The sequence below is a fragment of the Procambarus clarkii genome, chromosome 3 (assembly GCF_040958095.1).
Source record: "Procambarus clarkii isolate CNS0578487 chromosome 3, FALCON_Pclarkii_2.0, whole genome shotgun sequence".
Taxonomy (NCBI): Eukaryota; Metazoa; Arthropoda; class Malacostraca; order Decapoda; family Cambaridae; genus Procambarus; species Procambarus clarkii.
In genome coordinates, this window is record NC_091152.1 from 18,498,186 (window position 1) to 18,524,148 (window position 25,963).

The 25,963-nt window shown below is 43.3% G+C and overlaps 1 protein-coding gene across 8 annotated transcripts in view; it reads left to right on the plus strand.

Annotated features, from left to right (window-relative positions):
• The window catches only part of AP-1gamma (adaptor protein complex 1, gamma subunit), a 129,824-nt gene that overhangs the window by 11,240 nt on the left and 92,621 nt on the right, over positions 1 to 25,963 (plus strand). For all 8 annotated transcript variants that reach the window (XM_069329727.1, XM_069329692.1, XM_069329714.1 and 5 more), the window contains exons 4-6: positions 7,425 to 7,571; positions 12,924 to 13,162; positions 17,334 to 17,410. In XM_069329727.1, coding sequence (XP_069185828.1) covers positions 7,425 to 7,571; positions 12,924 to 13,162; positions 17,334 to 17,410 — 463 coding nt within the window. The remainder of the gene's footprint in view (positions 1 to 7,424; positions 7,572 to 12,923; positions 13,163 to 17,333; positions 17,411 to 25,963) is intronic.

Below are 25,963 nucleotides of genomic sequence, written 5' to 3' on the forward strand. Positions count from 1 at the left end.
GGCGCAGAGGCAGTTGAGCTGGCAGATCCCACCAGTGCTTCTTCCTTTCAGCTAGCCCCGCCATTTGAAGCCTCTCCGTTGGGCTTTGCTTTTCTATCCTGGGTGGTGGGCAAAGATGCTAGGTCTGCTCTGGGGCCCTCAACTGTGGCCTCTGGCTAGGGGTTTGGGGGGAGCTGGATGTGGGTTTTTAGGTCCCTTTCAACTCAACACATTTCCTGGTTCCCTCCGAGAAGAGTCTCCTTTTGCACGGGGACGGGGTTTTCATATACTCCCTCCAGGTATGAGTTTGTTTTGGGTGTGAATCTCCCCAGATTTCAATACCATGTACCTTTGAGTTGTCAGGATTATCATTCAGGACGTTTCCTTCTTCTTGCACCCTTCCTCCCCCCCTTCCCCTAGATCACACCTCATGGATGGACACTTCATCCTTTGAGTTTGGGTTTTCATTTCATTATTGAATGCATTATGAGGTTCCAAAGTTTTTCTGGCTGGCAGACACTCCCATATTCTTGCTTAGTGCAGTTTTTGACATACCCGTGTCTTGAGTGATGTGAGGTGGTGACTTTGTTGGTGTTACTGGAGGCTCATTATTTTGCACCCCTCAATGTCTGCCTTTTTGCTCTGGCTCTTTCTTGGCGTGTGGGTCTTGTGTAGCTCCATTCCCACGTTCCTTTGTTGTAGGTGTCGCTTGTGGTGGATAACTTTCGTGCCTGTCTACATTTGTTTCTGTTTTGCATTTCCTAGGTCTTCTTGAGCTGCACACTGGCTTTCTGAGGATGTTGAAGTGCTTGGTGAGGAGGCCACATGCAGGAGTGTTGGCCTCCACTGCTGCTGCTTTGGCTGTGCTTCCAAAGCTGTACTCGCCCACATTCTGGGAAGCGGTGGCCACGTTCTTTGGGTAAGAACGCGGTCTGCCTCATGTGTGTCGGCCGGCTGTGTTAGCCCACTCTTTGGATTCTTTGTGGGCACTTGCTCTTTTGTCCACCGTTCCCTTTTCTCCTCACCTCTTTCCTAAGGATGTTGGTGAGCAGTTTCCTTCTTCGGCGGCTGCAGCTTGCCTGCCCCCGTTGGCCCCCTCTGTTTTTGAGGTTTTCGTTCTCTGGCACCTTCCTCCACCCTCACTTGACGTCTTCATGGACCCCTTGGCTCTGGATTGGGGCTTTGTGACCAGCACTCACCAAGCCGGTTGGAGGTTATTGATCTCCTCCTTTTTAGCGTGCTCACAGTACATTTAGGGAGTTTGCAGCCATGTGTCATGTGCTGCAGAAGGTTCGGATTCCTCCGGGTTCCATGTTCCAGCCCCTTTTGGACTTTAACATTGTTTACTGTCTCCACATTGGGGTTCTCATTTCGGTCCCTGTCTCTTTGGAGCTGGAGGTTTTATGTAGCTCTCTGTCCCAGTTCCAATTTACTGACTATCCGGGCTCCATTCTGTTTCCATGGAGTGGCCTGTTGATGACTCCTCCACCTTGTGGCTTTGCAAGATGTTCGGACACTCGATGTGGACCTCTTTGCATCAACTCGAAATCGGTGTCTTTTGGCTGGATTGGTTGTGATGGGGGTTTCTTTACCTCTTTTTCCCAGTCATTCTGTTGCTCTGGGTCCTTGCCAGGTTGGAGCCCTACCAGAGAAGGATGATCCTTCTTACTCCTTGCTGGCCGGCTCATCCTTGATTTCAAGTGCTGTTTGCTCAGTGTCTGAAGCTGGATGTTTTTTTGCAGCTTTGCCCCTGTGAGAAGGTTGCAACGGATGTATTTCACTGGGTCGACCTTCTCCTTACCTCTTTGCATCTGGTATTTTTTGTCTTTATTGCCATCTCTATGGCGAGCAGGTGGCTTCTTTGATGGTGTCCCACTGGGGGTTCCTCTTCTCGGTGATAGTGTGAGGTTTCATAGCGCTCCTTTAACCACTTCCTTTTCCTTAGTCATTCTTCTTTGGTTTCTGCACATGTGGTGCTCTCCTTTTTTTTATCAGCATCTCATGCCAGATGCTGTTGCCTTATATTGTGTGGTGCTGGCAGAGCTACTGCAGCTTGCATTCAGTGTTCATACTACCTTGGCTCCGTTTTGCAAGCTGCCTCGCGTCTTGGTTCACCTCTGACCTGCTCCTGTGCCACCTGAGCCTGCTTGGTCTCTGGACTGTGATCTTGATTTTCTTTCTTTTCTTGTTTTCTAGTGTCCCCTTCTGTCCATAATTCTTCCTCTAAGACTTTTTTTGGTTTGACTTGTCTCTGGTTGTTGAGCTGGGAAGCTTCATGCTCTCCTCCAGAGGCGGTATTTTTGTTCTATCTGTGGGAGCCCCTATGTTTTCCCGGAGCTTACTGGGCTGATATGTATGTGTTAGACCTTGGCATCAGTCGATGGAGTTTTTTTCCTACAGGGGACCACAAGCCAGAACCTGGCCCCCTCAGAGGCACGATGAGCAATAGCCTATGGAAACCCCCCCCCCCATGTGTTTGGAAGCATTCCATATCTGCCATCGACTTGGGTTTGGTACCCAGAAAGGTAGACATAACAAAACAAACCCCACATGGTAAAAATTGCTACATAAAACCAATCAGGGAGGCAGAACTCCCAAACTAAAACAAGCAAAAGTCACTCACGCTGTCGCACCGCTAGTACACACAGTCCCCCCCACCGGCTGCTCCAGTATTCAGTTCCCTCGGCTGATGTGGACTGTGGCGGTCGTTGACTCTGGCCTCTAACTCTGTGCAGTTCCGTGCCTTGTGTTGTATTCTGTGGTGTGTGTTTACTAGTTGTGTTTTTGCGGGGGTTGAGCTTTGCTCTTTCGGCCCGCCTCTCAACTGTCAATCAACTGTTTACTAACTACTATTTTTTTTTTTTTTTTTTTTCCACACCACACACACACACACACCCCAGGAAGCAGCCCGTGACAGCTGACTAACTCCCAGGTACCTATTTACTGCTAGGTAACAGGGGCATTCAGGGTGAAAGAAACTTTGCCCATTTGTTTCTGCCTCGTGCGGGAATCGAACCCGCGCCACAGAATTACGAATCCTGCGCGCTATCCACCAGGCTACGAGGCCCCTGTGTGGTGCGCAGGCCAGGAGTAATTCATCAGTACTGGGGCTGCATGTCCTTAGGGCCACCTTCCCTAAGCGCCCTGTAAGTACTGCCCTTGCATCTTGGGGTTATCGTCCACAGGGTGTTTGGGAACTGCTTTCATTGGGGTCTTTTCCTGCTCAGCAATTGCCCGCCCTTGGGGCCAGCTGGGGTTTTTGTTGCCACTGTATCGTTACTGGTAGGGGCACAAGGTATTGTGCAGCTTGTCTCCCATTATTCACAGCGGCCGGTTCTGTTCCTCCTAGGGACGTGGTCCTTTCGTGGGGTTTTATTTTTATTTTTGTTTGTTTTGCCCGTTTGGGGTCTGCCTCCTTGGTGCATTCACCTTGTTATATTGGTGGTCCTCTGCTAGGCCTCCGTGCTTGTACACGCCGCAGGGGTTCAGGTTTTAGCATTTCTCTTGGTAATTTGGGTCTAACCGATTAGCAATACCTTGCCTGGGCTTCCCTGAGCAGTCAGCCTAAGGGCCCTGGAAAACCCCACCAGGGTTCTTTGGACCCATGGATGCGTCCTCTGGGTTCCAACTCACCGAGTGCGAGTTTGATTGTTGTTCTGTTCCCTTGTCTCAGGGTGGCACTTACCATTTTTGCCTCTGTCATGCTGCCTGTTGAGTCAATGACACCTTTGACCCAGAGTTTTGTGAGTCTTGCTCCTTGCTCGTACTCCAGATTACCCAGTATTCTGATATTGATGTTCGGGTACAGGTGGCTTCGGCATTGCATGCTTGATATTGGTTGCTGCAGTGCAACGTTTGTTGCTCACCCAGATGCCCCGAGGCTGCCCCGCTTGGGTTATAGAGACCTGGACTTGGTGGTGCTAGTCGCTTCAACTTTGGTTTTGTCCGTACTCCAATGTCCTTCCCCGTGGGGTAAGTGCCAGTTCATGCAATGCTCGAACTGGCTTGAGGAGAATGTAGAGGTGCTGGGTCTTCGTTGGCTGCTAGGGCGTCGGGTGCCTTGTTGAAGTTGTTTGCGCTGATTCTCAAGGTGGTGGTTATTATTAAGCAAAGACCAGAATATTCAGATTGTAAACTCTGTGATAAACCTCTAATGCATTCACCAGAAGGAAGTGGTGTCTCTGTTTTTTGCTTCCCGCCTCATGTGCCAACAGACTGTGCATGCCCTCTCGTTGGAATCTGCTTGGACTCTGGCTCTTAGGTGTTCGTCACCCTTTTCTGCAAGCAGCTTCATCTAGTTGTCGTCCCATGTTGGACTTGTTGGTTCTCCAGGGGGGGGGGGATTGGTTTCTTGGAAGGGTCATGCCAGGGTTCGGGATTCCTCTAGACGAGGGAGGCCGGTGGTGCCAGTTTCGAAGCCGGCGGCGTTTGTTCGGCACAGTAATCACTCTGTTTGTCTATCAAGTTCTCATAGGCAGTTGTCTCTTTCGCATGACGCTCCCATTGACAGGGCAATGAGGGGAAGGCTCGCGCTGTTTGATCACGCCTGGTCTCACGATTCGTGGGCGTTTCGGGTCATTTCTTACAGCCTGTGCTGGCTTTGGGTGGCTCCCCCTCCTCCGGGAGGTTCAGGGCTGGCTTCTTTCCCTGCGCTCCGTTGGGTCTTCTCGGAGTGGGTATGCTTGGGCGTGGTGGAAACGTCCACATCCCTCAGGTGGGTTACTCGCCTGTTTCTAGTCTCGAAATGGGATTGTGCGGATCTGAGGTTCATTCTGGACATGTCCCGCCTAAACCCCTGGATCTTTTGTCCCTCTTTTTGGATGACCACTCTGTCTCAGATCCGTCTTCTCTTGGAGCCGGGTGCTTGGATGGTGTGTCTGGACCTCCAGGACACGTAATGGCACGTCCCGATTCATCCGGGGTTAAGGGACTGGTTCAGATTTGTGTTGGGGCGGCAGGCTTTCCGCTTTCATTGCCTTCCATTTGGTCTGAATCTAGCACCTCGCGTATTCAAGTGTCTTTCCCAGGTCATCTTGGCCCGTCTTCGTCTGTTAGGTTTTTGGATTCTGGCCTACCTCAATGACTGATTGGTGTGGGCTCGCAGCTGGTCTGCATGTCTGCTCGCCAGGGGTGTGCTTCTTTCCCAGCTCACTGGGTTCGGGTTCCTGGTGAACTGGAGGAAGTCCCATCTAGTTCCATCCCGTCCTCCAAAGACCCAAAGTACATTTCATGCACCTGTCAAAACCCCCCGTTTATAAATGAAAAGCGGTTTATACACAACTCAGAACTGATGACATCCAAGCACTTCTGGAACAAATGCTTCGCTGAAGAATTTTGTTCGAACCACAATGTTGTAAATGCTTCACCCACGTACTACAAATAATCACCAACAGAACCTAAACACCTAACCTAACCTAACCTAACCTAACCAGTGCCTAAATATGCACAATATGATAATATTTAATAATAATAATATATATTTTAGCAAAGTTCAATATTGAATGAACAGAATGTTAAAATTGATGAATGCATCTTTGGGGTTGATCACTGGATAGAATGGACTTGGTCCGAAGACGAGTTGCTGGTTCCATCCCGCGTTCGAACTTGGCTGAGTCTTGTGTGGGACTCGGACTACTGTACTTCCTTGTCTCTCCCTCTTAAGTCGTTGCTGCGGCTGCGGTTCTGCCTTCGCCTGTTTCTGGAGGGCTCCCGAGTCACTCGGCAGCTGTGCAAGTCTGAACTTGGCGATGCTTGTTTATCCGTCAGGTTGGGTGTGGCTTCGATGGCTGTTCTGGTTCATTCATGGATCTCCCTTCCACCACTCACGATTGTTGGGTTTGACCCCCGGGGAGCTTTGTGTCGGTTGCTGCATCGCTGCCTTACTCTTCAGGTTTTTTAGGGATCAGTTCCTTGGCACTCACGCGTGCAAGCGTTCGTGCTGTTTATTGTCCATGCTACTGGCTGAACAACTTTTTTTTTTTTTCCTCTGCAACGCTGCCTGTTGGGTTGGTGACACCTATGAGCCCTGTGGGGTTTGTTTCTCCCATGTGGCTCTTCACTTTGACCCTCCAAAAAAAGTACATGCCTTGTAGACAGTTGCTGCTTTGAGGGTGTGTTTTGCCTGTCTTCAGCATTCGTAGCTTTGCGACTAGTTGGATACCTCAGAGTTGGCCTGCCTTGTTTTTAAGGCCCAGGAATTTGAGGTGTTGGTGAATTCCACATTGGTTTGACTTGTAATTTGTTTTATATTAGTGTGGGTAACAAAACACTAGCTCTGTACCATCAGAGCATACCATATCATTGCAATTCATTTATAATGTACTAAAATTTGAGTACGTACCGTATATGCCGACGTATAAGACGCACTTTTTTATTTTTAAATGTATAAAAAAAGTGGCCTGTGTCTAATGTGGCCGTATTACTGATAGGAGATCGAGGGGCATAGGCTAGGGAGCCGGACGAGTATACTGGGTAAGTTCTCTAGGCACAAAAATCGTTGCTAATAATAACATAACTTTCAATATTTTATAACAGTCTGTTCTCAAACTTAGGATACGTCGGCAGTTATGAAAGCAGCTCACATCATCTTGCTCAGTATACATAACCCTCACCTGATACAGTATGTCAGACATTATTTAATGACTATAACCTTTAAGACACATTTATTCATTATCTAATTGAAAAATGACCCTAGAAATTTGGAAGGAATGTTCATCTTTCATCCGTCTGTCAGCCATTTGCAATGCAACACCACCACTATAACTTTGTGACGGTGTGCCACCGCCGGGTGCGCTGCCCTGGTGGCCTGATGCTGCAACAAAACATGACATCCAGAAAGACAAGTTTCACATCCTGTATAGCAACTCTCTTGCCCAAAATATAAACAACTACACTACAGCTGATCTTAGAGGAGGAAGTAAGAGTTGTGGTACAAAATCCACTTTAAAATATTTCAATAAGTGTATGATGAAACATTCTAAAGTGGGGTTTTTCCACAAAATATCCTTGTAAAATAGGGGTGCATTCTGGGCAGAGGTGCGTCTTATACGCCGGCAAATACGGTATATCCTAATAATTAAATATTTATTATTTAATTATCCTTCAAAGTCAGTATATTTTTGTGAGGTATATGACTGTATTAAGGAAAATTTGTAATTATCACACATGAAGCAAGCTATAGACACTTCACCATGTTGTTTTATAGTTTTCTACCGTGTTGGAAGTTGCTACAAGGGATTTTATTACAGGTAAATGACATGTGTCACATGTATCATGGTCTATTGGTATCAAACAACTGTTACCATATCTTCCTATATTATTCTGTCTTTTTCTATGTCTCCTAACTCCATTATAGTGGACAATGGGGAAATGATGTGTAATACATATACTGTACAATATATAATCTAATTTATGGATGATAAATGTTCCATACTTGTCGTCCTCAGATATCCTGCTCACTTTGGTCAGATGGAATGCCTTAAGCTAATTGCATCGCCACGTTTCACTGACAAACGCATCGGTTACCTCGGAGCCATGTTACTGTTGGATGAGCGGCAAGACGTGCACCTGCTTATCACAAATTCCCTCAAGAAGTGAGTAGTGTGTGAATAATATGCATGCGTGCTTGTGCACACTATACATAGGTGGTTGTTGTTGTATGTGAAGTATGAAGTGAAAGTTTACAGATGATGATTTACCTTTGCAGTTTGGTGTGTAGGATATAATTACGGCATCACATGAGTGTACTGCTTTCCATTCACACTCTAAACAGTTTTGCTAGTATTCATTTATTTTCTGGGTGCAATTCACAAAGTTTTGGAGTAGCCTGGAGGTGTTCTCGTCTCCCATGATTCCGACTGCTCTCTAACTTTGGTCTTCTGAGTAATTTTCTATTAAGGGATTTATAAACATTATAACGGTGGGGAGGTGATAAATATGGTGAAGTGCTGTAGTAATCTGATACGTAGTGTGCCAGAAACACACTTTCTGCACTATGTGATGTGGTGCAGTGTGCATGTACTGTCCCTTGTGACTGGTTATGTCATTGTAGTATGGCGCATAATTTTTTCTTTTAAATATATCAAGAATTTATTAGCTTATTTCACAGGTACAGAGTGCACATTAATTCCACCTTTTCACTCCTCATTCTCTACCTGTTCTCGCTCGCACTGCCTATTTTTGTGTGCTCTACCCGTTCTTGTGCACTCTACCCATTTTCCTCTCACACTACTTGTTCTCACACTACTTGTTCTCACACTACTTGTTCTCACACACACTACCTGTTCTTGGTTACTCTACCTGTTCTTGTGCACTCTACCCATTCTTGCTTGGTATTATGTGGGCAGTCATCATGAATCTGCTGTAATGTACCTCACTACGTGTAAGAGATTACCTTCAACAGCAGCAAGACCTGTCTCAAAAACACCTACCTGGAGATCCACTGTTATTTGTCTTGGAGGTTATGTAGGCTTGAAAGGGGCACTAGGCTAGTACAGTAGAACCTTATCTTTACCTACGGTCAATGTGCCTCATGTCAGGAAGGCACATACAGTAGAACCTTATCTTTACCTACGGTCAATGTGCCTCATGTCAGGAATGCACATACAGTAGAACCTTATCTTTACCTACGGTCAATGTGCCTCATGTCAGGAAGGCACATACAGTAGAACCTTATCTTTACCTACGGTCAATGTGCCTCATGTCAGGAAGGCACATACAGTAGAACCTTATCTTTACCTACGGTCAATGTGCCTCATGTCAGGAAGGCACATACAGTAGAACCTTATCTTTACCTACGGTCAATGTGCCTCATGTCAGGAAGGCACATACAGTAGAACCTTATCTTTACCTACGGTCAATGTGCCTCATGTCAGGAAGGCACATACAGTAGAACCTTATCTTTACCTACGGTCAATGTGCCTCATGTCAGGAAGGCACATACAGTAGAACCTTATCTTTACCTACGGTCAATGTGCCTCATGTCAGGAAGGCACATACAGTAGAACCTTATCTTTACCTACGGTCAATGTGCCTCATGTCAGGAAGGCACATACAGTAGAACCTTATCTTTACCTACGGTCAATGTGCCTCATGTCAGGAAGGCACATACAGTAGAACCTTATCTTTACCTACGGTCAATGTGCCTCATGTCAGGAAGGCACATACAGTAGAACCTTATCTTTACCTACGGTCAATGTGCCTCATGTCAGGAATGCACATACAGTAGAACCTTATCTTTACCTACGGTCAATGTGCCTCATGTCAGGAAGGCACACACAATGTTTGGCCAACAAACACCAGCTCTTGCGGTGGCCACCTGTGGTAATCAGTCTCTGGTAATCACCCTCTAACCAGTCTTCTCTAGGCATAGAGAAGACGAGTTAAACATGTAAGTTTTCCAAATTAAAAGACTCTTTACTTGAATGATACAAGAAAATAGATACAAAGAATCATGGAAATCTTACACAAGGGTTCCACTTTATATGCATCATTATGGGGCTAATTGCCCCATATATTAATCACACTAATTGCTATTGAATATTTACTAGCATTTTAACACCGATTTTCTTACTAATCGAAATGACAAATTAGTTTAATATCGAAGTCACCTCAATAACAACTTACTTCTATGACCATACATTATATTAGCCATACTTTAAGAATTAATTCTCAGTTAACCTCCTAACAAAGCCAAGCTATCACAGAACTAAAAATATGATCTACATATACAAAACTCTGTCCACACACTAACATCTTATGAAGGCAGATACAAACAAAATGCCAACTGCCCAGATAATACTACTGGCTCATCTGGTCATCACAGGATAAATATCAACTCAGTAGGTTCTGTCATATATGTAGTGAAGGTACCCTTTTAATTTAACCATCTTTCAGCCTTCATTAACCTTGCCTAAGAGAAACAAGCACTTTGTTCAAAGAAACAAACCTCACCCTCTTGGCGAGAGTTTATTTTCTTTCAAAGTCTTAGTCATGAAAATCAGACCTTTAAATGTCCCCAGCTAATGTTCCCTTTTCTGGAATATACATAGATATATGGGCCAATAGGCCTTCTGCAGTTACCTTCATTCTTATATAAATATAGGTAATGTTTTAATATTAACAAGCATACCTTGTTGATTCGCTGAACCAAAATATCACCAAATAAGTTACTCAATCAGCAAGGAGAACTTGAGCCACCTGAAAGGCCTTGTATTATAGTGGCTTTATATAAATTACATTAATTCTGTACCAATGAGTACTCTATATCATGTTTCAAATGTACTTTATGTAAATAAAAATGCTTATAATCATTTGATAACCCATCTACCAAACACCATGATACACAGCTGATGATGCACAGTCTTTACTTGGCCCTTATCATTCTCAACCTGTCCTTCGCTTGATTGCTAGCTGTACTGTAGCAATGTATCATACCTGGTGAAGCTCCAAAAATCCATGGAGTTTTATTGTGACCTCCCAGTTACTGATGACATCCCAGCACTGCACTGGTCAGGGGTTTTGCTTCTCATGACAGCTGATTACTTCTGTGGTGTGGAACACTAGGGAAACATCTAGCCTTTTCTGTTCTCGAATTAATTCTGACTGCACTGCTTCCTCATTCACTATACTGTACTACCATAGTACCCTCCTTGTCAGCACAACTTTGGGGCTGCAGTTCTTGGTCTACAACCACTCCCAGGCAATGCTAGACATCCAATTTGACTGCAATCAAGGCCCATAGCTGTTGGCTAATATCTGATTGCTCTCCACAACACCCAGTGAAAACTCATACTGCTCAGAAGGATGTTTTGAGATTGGCGCTAAAAGTCAGCAGGATTTCACCTTTATTAAGGATCGCCAGCCAGTAACTCGTTTTTCATTTGATAGCAATAGAGTACCTAGGTTGACCACTTGGAGTCGAGTACACAGAGGGTGTATTTATGGAGCTTTCCTCCCAAAGCAATGCTAATATTGTACTACTTAAGTCACTGGTACTGTCCCGTCTTGAGTACTGCACAGTACTCACTTCCCCTTTCAGAGCAGGAAAGATTCCTGAAATAGAGGGAATATGGAGAGCACATATGGCATGCATTGACACAATAAAACACCTAAGTTATTAGGACCATCTCAAAGTTCTCAATTTTCTCTCAGAAAAGGAGACAACAGAGGTATCAAATAATACAGTGGAACCTCGGTTTACGAATGCCCCGGATTACGAATTCCGTTTGCCTCGGATTTTGAGTTCGTTGATACATGTATGGGTTGACAAGCACGTGGATTCTGCTGGGCAAGGGGCGAGGCACCCTCACTTTACCAGTGTATCTCGCCTACTGATAACCGCGCTTGAATTCTTTGTGAAGTTTTGCTAGTTTTGTTTTTCTGCTTTTTTGGTTTCTGAACATAAAAGTTCTTATTATATATCAATCATGCCATGGATCCCAAGAAAGTCAGTGGTAAAGTTCAACCTAAGAAAATAGTTGAGTATCGGCAGTAGAGGATGTCTTTTCCTCGTTAAGAAAATGTGTTTAGTATGGGGAAAACTGAAAAGTTTTACTGAAAACAATTCACCCAGATAAAGCTGTAGCTGGCTGTTGCATTAATCTTTTTAATGACAATGTGGTGTCTCGCTACAGACAAGTGTTGTAACATAGGGGAAAAAGTGTCTTTAGACAGATTCTTAATAAGACAAGCAAGCAGTGAGCAAAAATCATGTCTCAGTGGAATGCCTGCAAAAGGTAAGAGAATGAGTACCCTAGAAATGTCACCACTGCCTGATATTATAATGGAAGGGGGACTCTAATTCCAAACACTAACACCCCTCCTCACCGTCTTCCATACACCAACAAGAGTCCTTAATAAAGGTAAAGTATAGTAAAAAGTTAGAGTAGTATTCTGTATAAAATGTATTAAGTCAATATTTTTAGGTGTTGAACGGATTAGTTCAATTTTCATTATTTCTCATGGGGAAAATTTGTTTCGGTTCACAAATTTTCGGTGTACAAACTGTCTCTTGGAACGGATTAAATTCATAAACCAATGTGTCACTGTATATACATGCAAGTTACTAGAAAGTCGGATCCCAAATTTCCCCAGTAGAATAACAACATACTGTACTGGAGAAAAAATATGGGAGGAAATGCAGACCAGAACCAGTGAATAGTAGAGGTGCCATTGGCACAGTCAGAGAGCACTGAACATCAGAGGTTCATGGCTGTTCAATACACTCCCAGCAAGTACAGTGTTAGAAATATTACTGGAACAAAAGTAGACTACTTCAAGAAGCAATTAGACAAGTTTCTGCAAGAAGTGCCAGACCAACTGGGTTTTAGCGGATATGTGGGCCTGTGGGCCACTCGAAGCAGCAACCTGTTGTTCCCCCAGTTCTCTTGAAGGCTTTCCCAATCCTCGTGTGTGCGCACTCTCCAGTCTTACAAATGTTGTCCCATTCTCATGGGTGTTATCCCAGTCTCGTGCACAGTTTCCCTGTTCTTGCATGTGTTCTCCATCCAGTTAACTTTAAGGCATTTTTAGTCATAATGACACGAGATAAAATAAATGCCTGGATAATGTGAGCAGTGTCTGTGTGTACTAATGAATGTCACCTTAATGTTTCTGGAATATCTGCAGCTAACCCCATCTATCAGTTGCACTGTATAATTAATGATGTGTGTTGGAATTTTTGAAGAAGTTTACAAGATATGGGAAAGTCTGAATGCTTGATAATTATAGATGAGTGGTAAGTGTTGATGGAACTGAAAATTGTGATGTTGAGGTATTTGTAATGTGGCTTAAAAGCTTGAGAGATTTTAGTGTCTACTGATGGATCACTTCAGGGTACAAAATATATAGCTGTAAGACAAATGATTTCAAGTAAAAATAAAAGAATACTACTCTACAATAAATTACATTATACTCTATTATATTAATTCAGAGCTTTTTTGCAGTGATTTAAACTCTTCAACACAGTTTGTACAAGGCTTGGCACTGTGCACTCTTGGAGCTATTGCCTCTCCTGAAATGTCACGTGACCTTGCGGGAGAAGTTGAGAGACTCCTAAAATCTTCAAATGCTTACATACGTAAAAAGGCAGCTGTTTGTGCTCTGCGAATTATCTGCAAAGTTCCGGAATTAATGGAGATGTACCTGCCAGCCACACGCTCACTCCTGTCTGAAAAGAATCATGGTGAGTCATTTGAAATGTATGAATCTGGTCTGTATTGGCTTCCTGATTTAACAATTTAATCCTTTTGCACTTTATTTTGGTCTCATTGTAATTATCTTGGACCTATATAGGCCAAAACTTTCTTCTAGTAGGTACCTCTTCTGGCTTCCTGAAGCTGTCTTGTTGAGATGGATCCCAACTACTAGGTCACATCAGCCACAAAGTTCTGTTTGGCCTACTGGGACCAGAGCTAGAACTTGGGCCCCTCTTACTGAGGGGTAGAGAGCAAGCAGGTGAAACTCCGTCACCCCATCAGAGAAGCATTCCAAAACTCGGTGAACCAATACAAACCATTGCTGGGTTCAAAGGGACCAAAGCCTCAAACAAACCCCCAACAATATAAACAAATGGTCGAATCTCAAAATGAGCACAAGCTCTGGATCAAGGCAGTTGATCCATCTAGTCTTGCTGAGGTTTTGGGGGTTTTCCTTATTTCCATCCAACCCATTCTTCCAAGACGTCTCCTGGACTCTGTTTTTCTGTCCTAAGCTGTTGGAGTGGACTCTGGCTCTTCCTGAACCTGCGTGCTTGGCTTCTGTGGCTTGGGGCGAGTTTGATAGGGTCATTGGGTTGCTTAATATTCCACTTGGTTCGTATTTCCTTGCGACGAGTGCCTTTTTCTTCATGGGGAGGAAATGGGTTCTTTGTATGATTTTTATCTTTCTGTGGTGCTCTTTTAGTTAATTTCTGCATACTGTACAATCCATCAGATTCATTCTTCCAGAGGTTTCCTTATCTCCTTTCTTCATATTACCTGGGTGGCTTGGGAGGATCTTTTTTGAATACCATCTATGTGGCCTGTATTTTGCCTCTGTTAGACCCTACCTTCTTAGAGTTTGAGTCGTCCTCGCTGTATTGGCTGCGCTATGAGGTTATAGAGTTGTCCTGGCAGGCAGACAATCCTCTCTCTCTTCCTAGGGGGTTTACACAACTTCTGTCATTTCTACATGCTTCAGTGGTTTGAGACTTTATAAATGTTTTTGGGTGGTTTCTCTTTTAGACCACTCAATGACTACCTGTTTGCTCCCGCTCTTTCCTGGGATATGAGGTTGATGCATCTGCATGCCCAGTTTCCCTCACTGTCTGCAGCTCTTGTGACACGTGACATGGGGGCTCGCTTGCACTTGGCTACAGTCTTGCATTTTCTTGTCCTCGTGGAACCAGTTAGAAAAAAGGCTTGGTATGTGCGAGTGCCTTGTTGCATGCTGTGGCAGCTTCAGCTTCTTTGCCTAAGCTAGTCGTACCCATACTCTGGGAGGCAGTTGTGGCATTCTACTTTGCCCATCTCAAATGTTGGCTGGCTGTTGGTCTAGTTGTTGGATTTGGGTTGATCCTTGGACCTTTTGTCTGCCTCCCATTTTTTACCTGCCCTCTTTCCAAGGATGATGCACAGTTCTTTACTTCTGTGAAGGCTTCAAGCCATCCCATTTCTCATTATGTACTTGGGGTTCTCATCCTCGCTTTTGGAGGCAGTTGGATAGGGGTGGGGTTTTGCCTGCTGCTGGTTTGGGTAAGTCCTTATTGTAGCTGGATTCTGGGGTCTCATGTACCCCCCTCTGTTGTTTCCTTTTCTGTTCATCTGTGCTGCTCTTAAGCTTCATGGTAAAACACCACTGCTCATGGTTCATGCAGGCCTTTTTGGAGTTTGCCTCTTTAAGGGGATAGTGGAGAATGGCTCGCCTGGCATTTCAACTCCTGGTCTCACAATTTGGGTCATTTTTGGGTCATTTCTCGACCCTTTGATGGAGTTGGTCGGTGCCTTGCTCCCTCCTGAAGGTTGGGGCGTCTAAGCCAGGCCTCTTTCCCCTTTGCCTCCATTGAGTTTTTGTACAGTGGGTGGCTTCTAGCTTGGTCTCTAGAGGACTGTGTTTCTTCGTTGGGTGTCTCGCCTCTTCCTGGTCCCCGACTGGGACTTGGTGGGGTTCCACTTCATTCTCAACTTTTCAGGGTTGAACATGTTCATCACCTACCTCATTTATTTGCATAACTACTCAGGCCCAAGTTCGCATCACGTTGGGGGCTGGGGTTTGAATGATTTATCTGGACCACAAGGACACTTATTGGCATGTACTCATACATCCAAGGTTCGGAGCTTGGTTAGGTTTCATCATGGGACATCAGACTTACCACTTCAGAGTCCTTCCTTTTGGCTTGAACATGGCTCCCCCATGTTTTAACCAAATTGGGTACTGTCATGGTAACTCGTCTTCATTTGTTGGGGGTATGTATTCTGGACTACCTCAACAACTGGCTGGTTTAAGTCAATTTGCGTGTCTGCTAGCCAGGGATTTGGCTCTTTCCCAGCTCACTCGCCTGAGTTTCCTTGTGAATTGGCAGAAATCTTGGTTGCTTCCATTCCAGGTTGCATTTTGCTCATTTGCCGTACGAGCCTTCCTGGTCTCTTGATCATGTTGTCACCTTCTTATTTCGTTTATGGTTCCCCTTTGATCTGCAATTCTTTAAGACAGTTTTTCTGTTAATTTTTCTACAGAGGCAGAGCTATTGTTCTCCTAGTCCAGGTGGGTGTCATGTTCATTTGGAGCCTTCTCCTTTTCTGGCAAAGAATGAGTTGGCAGGCTTCTGGAGGGGTCCTTCACTTGTTGATGCCTGGTTGGTTCACCTGGGGGTGCATCATGTGCTCTGCCCGCTCGCAACTCTTTGCCGTTGTTGTTTCTTCTTTGTTTTAAAAATCTGTGGTGTGTCATCCCTGGTAAGTCCCTTGTCTTTCTTCTCTGTGAGTAGTTAGCTTCAGGAAGCTGCAAAAGGCTCCTTCAGAAAATCAGCATTAGATATAACCCATTGGATATAAAAAATTGGAGGGGGTTATATTCAATAGCACAGAGCTCTAGGTTTCCCCCAGCCTTCCAAGCCAGTTCTGGAGCATATGTGAAGAATATGCTTACTAACCAATGCACCTTCCTCCTGGAAGGGAGGGAGGGAGGGAAATCAGGAAGCCACTGGGATTCATTAGAAAGAGGCATTTCTTCAGCTAGTGCTAAGGAGTTCATGCTAGTTTCCATAGATTCCATTATTTACATTGTTTAGGGAGTTTGGCAGCTTCTAGGCTTCGGTCTCTCTGAAACAAGCAGTCATCTGAACTGGTCCAAATATTTTCTGGATGCTTTCCCTGTTGTGTGGCAGTGTCATCCTGTGTCTGGGCACTGTAGGGGGCCAGGTTCTGGCTGTGGTCCTTGGTGGTCCTAGCAGAACTCTGCAGCTGATGTGACCTAGTAGTTGGAAGCCATATCAGCAAGATACCTTCAGGGATCCACCGTGGCTTTAACAGAAAGAAGCGTTTCATTGCATTCAATGCCGTTTGTTTTATTTGTACATGTGTATAATTTGCATGGAATCAGTGTTTCCAAGCCACTAATTGCTTCCTTTTATTAGTGTTTAGGATTGATGTAAAATATGGAATATTTCCTCAAGAATTATATTCTGTATCTAGGTTATAATATATAAATATATATATATATATATATATATATATATATATATATATATATATATATATATATATATATATATATATATATATATATATATATATATATATATATATATATATATATATATATATAATATTTAGTATTATATATTAATGTTAATCATTCATATGGCTGACATAGTTGTTCTTATGGGTTTTTAATAGTCAAGAGACAGAAAGCCTATTAGGCCTATTGAGGTCCTCCTAAGCCAATTATTGACCTATCCAGAATGCAACCCCCCCCCACAGCTGTCTAACTCCCAGGTACCTATTTACTGCTAGGTGAAAGGAACGGAAACATTGGCCAAATGCTTCTCTTGCTGTGGTTAGAATATAACATACATCTTTGAACAACTCGATCCACATTAATGTGATGTGTCAATGAGGAAGTCGGTAGGAGCCATGCGGAGGATTTGAACCCGCACACTTGGTACTCCCGTGCACATGCCTTAGACCACTACGCCTCGACATGGCCAAATTTGACCATGTCCTCCTCGTGGCTCCTACTGATTTTCTCGCACATATTCACAAATGAAAAGGGATGCAGTGGATACTTTTTATGTGTACACTGTGTACATGTATTGTTAGAAGAGATGCACATGATATATTTGCTTGTTGCTGATGCCAGTGTGTTTCTGCATGTAGGTGTGCTGATCACAGGCGTCACGCTGATCACAGAGATGTGCCGCCAGTCTCCGGACATGCTTGCTCACTTCAAAAAGGTGCGCCTTCCAATATTTCTAGTATTTTAAAGTACTGTGCTGTATTTTCTTTCCAGATGCATCAACGAGATTAGTTTCCGTCATTATTGGTGAAATGTGTGTTTAGTAGTTACTGTATTAATAACATACAGTATACTGTACTTGATAATTAAGGATAGTGTAAGATTGAGGGTAACTGTTTAATGAGATGAAATTATCAAGATCAGTTGATATGAAGGTGTGTTTTATGGTTATGTGGTGTTATGTTGAGTGTGGTGTTTATGGTTGTAACATAGGAAATTCTTTTAGAAAGAAGTAAGGAAGTGAAACTGGGAAGTCTTGTGGAGGAATAAATGTTAGATATAGTCACATGAAAACAGTGAGTTTTGAAGAGGAAATTAGAGAGAGGTCATCAGTGGGAATGCTGTGGGTGGTAGTGATGTGTATACACACAAGTAATGGTAATGTCTTTGTCTTCTCTCAGACATAATAACTTTGGATAAAATCCCACACTTAAGTATTTGGGAATTTTATATAAAGATTTACACCAAGTCTTTTACACTCTTCTGAGTGTAAAAGGTCTGAGTGTGTGGTTAGGACGAGACTTGCATCTCGACGATGCAAATACAGTAAATTGCCAGATTGAGAAGTGTGTCAGGATGGATTGTTTGAGAATATTAAATGTGAATAGACAATGGTAGACAAGTAAGTAATATGTTTAAAGTGAATTTGACAATAAGTGGAGTAGACAGTTGCGGAGGAGACAGGCATACATGGTGAGTATTCACCTAGCTGTACTCGCTTAGTTGTTCCTACATGGAATGAGCTAAGGCTCTTAGGTCCTGGCTCTCAACTCTTTTTGACTGGTGTACAGGTTCCAGAGCCTATTGGACTTTGTCATGCCTTTATTAAAGACTATATTGAGTCTGGCTGCAGTGCTTCATGTTTTAGCAGAGGAAGCAATTTAAAAACAGGAAATGAATGTAAATTACAGTGGGATTCTCATTTTTTTTTGGCTTCTTGGGTTAACCTGTAAGAGAAATGTCCAGTTCTCCATCTGCACTTACCAGAAGGTACGGCAGCAAATGCTTGTGGCTGGAACCGCCAGAGGCCAGACTAGGCAGGAAGACACTCGCTGGGAGTGAATGCTTGGAGAAAGGGCTGCCACGAGCCAGGCTAAGTGAGAGCAAGCACTTTGTGAAGCAGTGAACAATATGGGTGATGGGGGAATGCTCATTTGAACCATGTAGGAGGAAAGTAAAAGATCCCTCATATAAAAGGAGCTCTTTGTATGCTCTTAGGTGTCGTGTTTAGTAATTTTAACTTATTTTGACTAGGCAAAATGTACTCGCCTAGTTGTGCTTGCTGGGGTTGAGCCCCGGCAGTTTGGTCCTGCCTCTTAACTGTCAATCAACTGATGTAAGTAATGTGAGGTGAAAGTAATGCTAAAGGGGAGGTAAGAGGTTTGCATCTCAGTTTTTAAGATAAGCTAAGACTGATAGAAAAACTAGTGAATGTTACCGGTGTTGCGAGCATGACACGAGGGTATGACGTTGAGACCGGAGCCATTTCATACATTCACAAGCAAAAGGACAAAGTTGCTGAAATTCGCTGCTGACCTGTTTGGACTTGCTAGTTGAAGTCAGAAATACAGTATTCCTCAAGTCAGTTACATATTTGGACTTCATAACACTGCTGCATCTCGGTGATTCATACATAATAGTGAATGTATTCATACAAAGACTGTAATTGAAGAACAGGCTTTGCTTGCAACTGAGAAGTTTGCTTTTCATTTTGGGATTACAGACTTTAAAGGTAGCTTAAGAGGGGGGGGGGGCTTGCGGGTTTAAAGAAAAAATTGACAAAACTTTTCAGTACCAATGTCAAGTGCTGATCAGTTAAGAGGAAATTACAAAATTATATGGATTAAAAAATGGTGAATTATTTTAAGTTTTATAATGCTTATGAGACTACTTTCAGCTGGAGATGTTTATCCAGTGTGGTATTAACTAGCAAGCTAGAGGAAAGTGTGGGGTTATGAAGTGTGGGGTTTGGCAGGTTCATTATGTCCACGCATAATGAACCTGCCAAAAAAGTCTCCCAGTCAAGCTACCCCAAATAGGGTAACCTCATTCATCTTTGCCAACATACAAGGACTAAAAACAAGAACGAAAAAAAGTACCATTCATAAATGGCCTCCTCACTGAGTCAAATGCAGTATTTGGAGCTTTAACAGAAACCCATGCAGGGGAATTCTTGGATAGTGAGTTCTGGATACCAGATATAATTTATACAGGTGTGATAGGGTAAATAGGTCACATGGAGTTGGTCTGTATATTAGGGAAGACCTTGTATGCTCGGAACTCCTTAACTCTGCAAATGAGGTGGTAGAGGTACTGAGAGTAAAAATAGAGGAAATAAACTTAGTTATTATTCTAATATACAAACTGCCAGATGCAACGGCTATGGAATTCACAGAACAGATAACAAAATAGAGAATAGCCTTGATTATTTGATTATTTATTACCTGATATGGAGACTTTAGAGATACCTTCCTAGGTGACTTTAACTTACCCAATCTAAGATGGAGAACAGCAAACAATAATAATATACCAGGAAATCTATCGGGACATAACCAATCACAGATTAGAGAACTGCTTAGATTCTGTGACAAATTTTCACTCAACCAGCAGATATCAGAGCCAACGAGAAACGAAAATACTGTATTCTAGATCTGGTCTTTACAAACAATGAAGACATAATTAGGGACATTACGATATAAAATACCACATACTCAGATCACAAGCTCATTGAAGTGCAAACTACCAACAACACTCGGACCTAAAACAATGATAAGCAAGAGGGGTTATTCAGTAAATTCAATTTTAATTAATAATAAAGGATAGACTGGGAGACAATAAACAGGGAACTTATAAACATTCCTTGGGAAACTGTTCTAAGTAATAAAAATCCTACAGAAGGAATAGAGCAACTGACTTTGGAAGCATATCAAGTCTGAAGCATGTTCCTTTGAGGAAAGCCAGAATGAGGTCCATCGTAGAAAGAGAACGCAGACGATACTATAAAAAAAAGAAAAAAATAATGGAAATGCTTAAGCAGACACGACTTTTACTACAAAGAAGAAATAATTTAAACGGATATTGAAGAAATGAGCAGAAACTGAAATACTCATATCAGATTGAAGAAAGGCAACTAGAACAGAAAGCCATTCAAGAAGTAAAGAAAACCCCAAAATATTTCTTCACATATGTGAAATCAAAAGCAAAAACCACTGCCAGTATTGGACCTATGTATTCGTACAAGTGAAGGTTCATACATGAAGGACAACAAAGAAATTAGTGAAATTCTAAAAAAGCAGTATGAGGACATGTTTAGCACTCTGATAAACAGCTTGAAAGTGGAAGATCCGGACAACTTGTGAGAAATTGAAAACGTGCCCATGCACTCAGCTCCGGGTCCAGATTCATGGAATCCAATATTTATAAAGAAATGCAAGGTGCCAGTAGCACAGGCACTCAGTATAGTGTGGAGGAAGAGCTTGGACATGGAGGAGATACCAGATGTGCTAAAAGCAGCAGACATAGCCCTTCTACACAAGGGAGGGAGTAAAGCATTGGCAAAGAATTATAGACCAGTTGCCCTAACGTCCCACATAATCAAAGTATTTGAGAGAGTGATTAGGAGTCAGGTCACTAGTTTCATGGGGCCCAATGACCTTCACAACCCAGGCCAACACAGATTTAGAGCAGAAAGATCGTACCTCTCACAGCTACTTAACCACTACGACAGTCACTGAGGCATTAGAAGAAAAACAGAATGCAGATGTGGTATACACGGACTTCGCAAAGGCATTCGATAAATGCGATTATGGAGAGATAGCACACAAAATGAGGTCAATGGGAATAACTGGTAAAGTAGGACACTGGATACTCGGTTTTCTGTCGAACAGAACACAGAGTAACAGTTAATCATATAAAATCGAGTCCAAGCGCAGTTAAAAGCTCTGTACCTCAGGGTACAGTCCTTGCACCACTGCTTTTCCTTATTTTCATAAGATAAAATTACAAGTCACAGCTTTGTATCATCCTTTGTAGAAGACACAAAAGACAGCATGAAAATTACCTCTGATGAAGACATTGGAAAACTTCAAGCAGGTATTAATAAAGTTTTTGACTGGGCAACGGAAAATAACATGTTTAGCAGTGATAAATTCCAGGTACTCAGGTACGTTAAAAATGAGGACCTTAAACATAATACAGGGTACAAAACACAATCAAATCAGCCCATAGTAAGTAAGCAGCATGTAAAGGATTTGGGAATAACGAGGTTTGATGACCTGATGTTTAGGGGAGCATAACCAAACAAATATTGCGTCAGCCAGAAAAAATTATTGGATGGATTACGAGAACTTTTAAATCCAGGGATCCCATCACAATGGTTGTACTATACAAATCACTTGCACTGTCCTGTCTTGAGTATTGCTCAGTACTCACTTCTTCCTTCAAAGCAGGAGAGATTTGTTGAAATGGAGGGAATACAGAGAACATATACGGCATTTATAGATGTGATAAAGCACCTAAATTATTGGGATTGTCTCAAAGCTCTCCAAATGTACTCACTAAAAAGGAGACGAGAGAGAGAGAGAGATCCATAAATATTCACATGGAAAATACTGGAGGGCCAGGTCCCAAATCTACATAATAAAATAACAATACTGGAGTGAACGATATGGAAGAAAATGCAGAATAGAACCAGTGAAGAGCAGGGGTGCCATAGGCACAATCGGAGAACACTGTATAAACATCAGAGGTCCACTGTTGTTCAACATCCTCCCAGTGAGTATAAGAAATATTGTCGGAACAACCATGAACATCTTTAAGGGAAAACTAGATAATTTTCTTCAAGGAGTGCCGGACCAACTAAGCTGTGGTGGGTACGTAGACCTGCGGGCCGCTCCAAGCAACAGCTTAGTGTGTAACAACAGTATTAAATATGAACTAATAATGTAACACCACTATACAGTACCACTAATGGTCACACCGGAACCAAAAGGTACACTTCCAAGGAAATGCTACACAGGATTAACTATGCTGCCACCATCTGCTTTGTCCATTAACTATATTAAGCAATGAGGCAAGAAACATTACTTGACTTGGAGAGTCCTTTCTTTCATTAACTGTCATTAATTATGGGACGGTTGTCAGCCCACTATATCCAGAGGCTAAGAGGATTCAACAATTGACACAGACGGAAAGTTTAACATGAGTTTATTGAGAACAAATTATGCTATTATTAGGAGTATAACTCCTACTCTAACACTGGCCAATAGTTAAGAAATTTAGACATGGAACAAAACCTCAGAGATCACACTCTACCTTAAGACCTCTGTCTCTCCATCCGGTGGATTCACTGTCTCTCCCTGACTGTGCGATGTTCTTCACAGACCCACTCTGGACCCTGGTGTCCTGCATTCTCTCCCTCCTAACTATCATACAGGGGTATATATACACATACAAAAGGGGGTGGGGGAGATTTGCTGTTGCTACCTACACTGAAGATGCAAGAGGTTGGGCCACACGTGCACAAACACTCAAGAATTTTTCCATTAAGCTTGTGTGACATTCACCATACACTCTTCAAGAGAGGAATTATTAATTACGAGTGTGACTGACCTCTGACCTGGCTTAAAGGGGGAGATCCATGGATCTTTACACATAAGAATCTGGAGTCTAATTCCATTACAATGTTTGACAAGAGTATCATGAAATATTACATACTTGAAACTAGCTGACTAAGGCTAACCCAGGAATTTTTAATCAACATACAAGATAATCCAGAGGTCATCTGGGCTGACCTCTTGGAGAAGGCTTCCCTGGGTGTGAACTCTAGGGGGGGGAGGGGTCATGGGTGTTGCAAGTGGACCAAGCTTTCATTACAGAGGCATAAACTGGGTCTCCCAGGAGGTACATTCCAAGGGCCTCCTGAACCTTCCCAGGGGAAATCCGAACGCAAGGAAACCTCTGGAAAGACGAATCTGAGGAATCCAAGGGCACCCGGAAACGAACCCGGTGATTGGGGGGAGCAGCACCTAACTCAAATTCATACAGGGAAGGAGGGTATGAAAACTCCCCTCCCCTGCAGTAACAATCCCTACCCAAAAGGCACAAGGGCCCAAGCAGGGTCAAAATGAGCCTAAGCACTCCAACTGGATTGAGAGCCCCAAGAACCCTAAACACAGGTCCCAGGGCAGAGCCCTCTTCCTCGCACGCCAACTCTGAAGAAAAGACAGAGTCCAAGGGAAAAGCTTCCGAGAAGGGAGTCGGCTGGGATGATCCTGAAGCCTTGGTGGGAAAATCGGGCTTGACCACCTCTGCGCCCGAATCGGAAGGGGCAGCCCCCAGTCACCCGAGCCTCATCCCGAGCTAAACCCCTCCCAAATTCTGAAACCCTCAAACGTTTGGGAGCCGGAAGCAGTGGGGGATAGTAGGGCGAATCACGGCACCTGGGAAGGAAGCAGTGGCATGAATGGAACCAAGGTCGAAGTGACCAGCGCCCCCAAATCCTGATCCCTAAAACCCAAGCGGGCCAACTCCAGGGCCTCCAACCTGGCAACCAACCTGGCTCGTTGCAAGGAGAAGAATAGAGCACACAACACAGCTGTCGCCTGATTCCCAAGATCAACAGACAAGGAATGAGTAAATTGAAGTAAAAGTGGGGAACAAGTCCTGCAAGACGCTGGGTTGTAGGTGTCCCCGACCCAACAGACAGCATGACAGAGGCAGTATGGATGATCGTCACCCTGCAGCAATGGTGACGAGCAATCTTCAACTTCGCCCAAGGCGAGAGTGAACTCTGAAGAAGTATCCATTGTGCCACTGAGCCCACTGAGTTTTCCAGGGCCTGTTGGGTAAATTACCGTACGAGAAGCCCAGGCACTGGGGCCAGCTGAGCCGTAGAATCCCTGTCTAGTAGCAAGCAAACTGACCACCAGTAGCAGCAGTGAAACCTTAGGGGCAACAGAGGAGGACCACCAACACCACCTAGGCTTGCCTAATAAGCTAGGCAGATCTCCTTCATCCACAAAAGGCAAAAATACCCGAAAAGGAAACTAAAAGTCCCCTGAAGATAACAGTCAGTCAGTCAGTCAAAGGGAAGCATCGGCTGCCGCGTTAATGTTAAGCAGGCTGTGCCAGCCGCAGTGCACCCCACTTGGCCAAAAGCACTCCCTCCACCCAGGGCAAGACGGGAATCCCAAGACCTCCGATGTACCCCAAGGGCGAAGACAACCTCAAGTGACGAAGTCCTCTAACGGGAGTGAGTTCTGAATGCCCAAGGGAAGATAACCCAGAAACGCAAGGGTAGTACAGGTACTTACGAAGCACCTAGGTAAGATCGCCCTAGGCGCATGGTGCTCTGTGTATTATAAGACACCTGGCCACCACACCCTCCCCACTGCTGGGACAGCCACACAGGGCAGAAGCCAGAACAGGAACTTGAGGCCAGAGGTGACCAATCTGACCGCCAGCACATTAGTTCAAGAACTAGAGTGGTGGGCTGCCGACTTATTGGATTAACATCTGAAATACACATCAGAAAGATGATGACAGTATACGAGATGTGGTAAACTGCTAGGTAAGCACCATCAATGAACTTTATATACAGTATATATTTTTGTATATACTAGAAGGTAAATTAGGTTATGTTAATGCAGGTTTTTGTGATTGATTTAATTAGAATTTTTAATAAAATTTTAGGTAAAGCATTCATGAGAGGCAATATGCACTGAAAATTCCTAACATATGTTTAAGGTTTGCTGTACAGTACTCTATAAACTAAACAGTGATGATTATTGTTTTTGGACATTTACAAGGATAGTTATTTCTTCCAAGTCATCAAGATTTGTAAATGAATTTTGTAAAGATAAGTGGGTCAAGCACGTTATAGAAATGATTTTCAGGATGATCGTAAGTCTTGCTTTCTCAGTTTCCCTCTTAAGTCACTCGTCTCTTAGAATCCTTCGTGAATGATGTCTCTGATGTCACTTACTACTAATGATGGTGCTACATAGTCTTCCTGGCTTGGTGCCGCCTCTTGATAATTGCTTACTGTTATACATATAATGTATTTTTAATTATTTATGCACAGTTACAGTACCATTTACTTGTTTTAAAAGTATGTTGTTTAGTATGTAAATCATGTTTTCTTGTTTTGCAGAAAGAGTTAGATTCAATTTTTGTCAGTAGTAAATATGTACTGTAGCAAATATGCTGGTTATTATTGTTGTTTTAGATAACTGTAGTTGCAGTGAAACCTTTCATAATGTAATTCCTTTACTCACTGTTTATAATACAGTGTACATTGTGTTGACATCAGTATACTGAACCCCCTTCACTATGGCACCTGTTTTTCACCTTTATTCCCACAGGGGGTTGAAAACGGGTCAAAAGAAATTCATACTGTACCAGTCATTTTCATTTATTACGTCTCTAGTATGAAAAAAACATGCTTTTTCCAGCAGTGCAATTAAGACAAAATATTGGTAGAAAATACAAA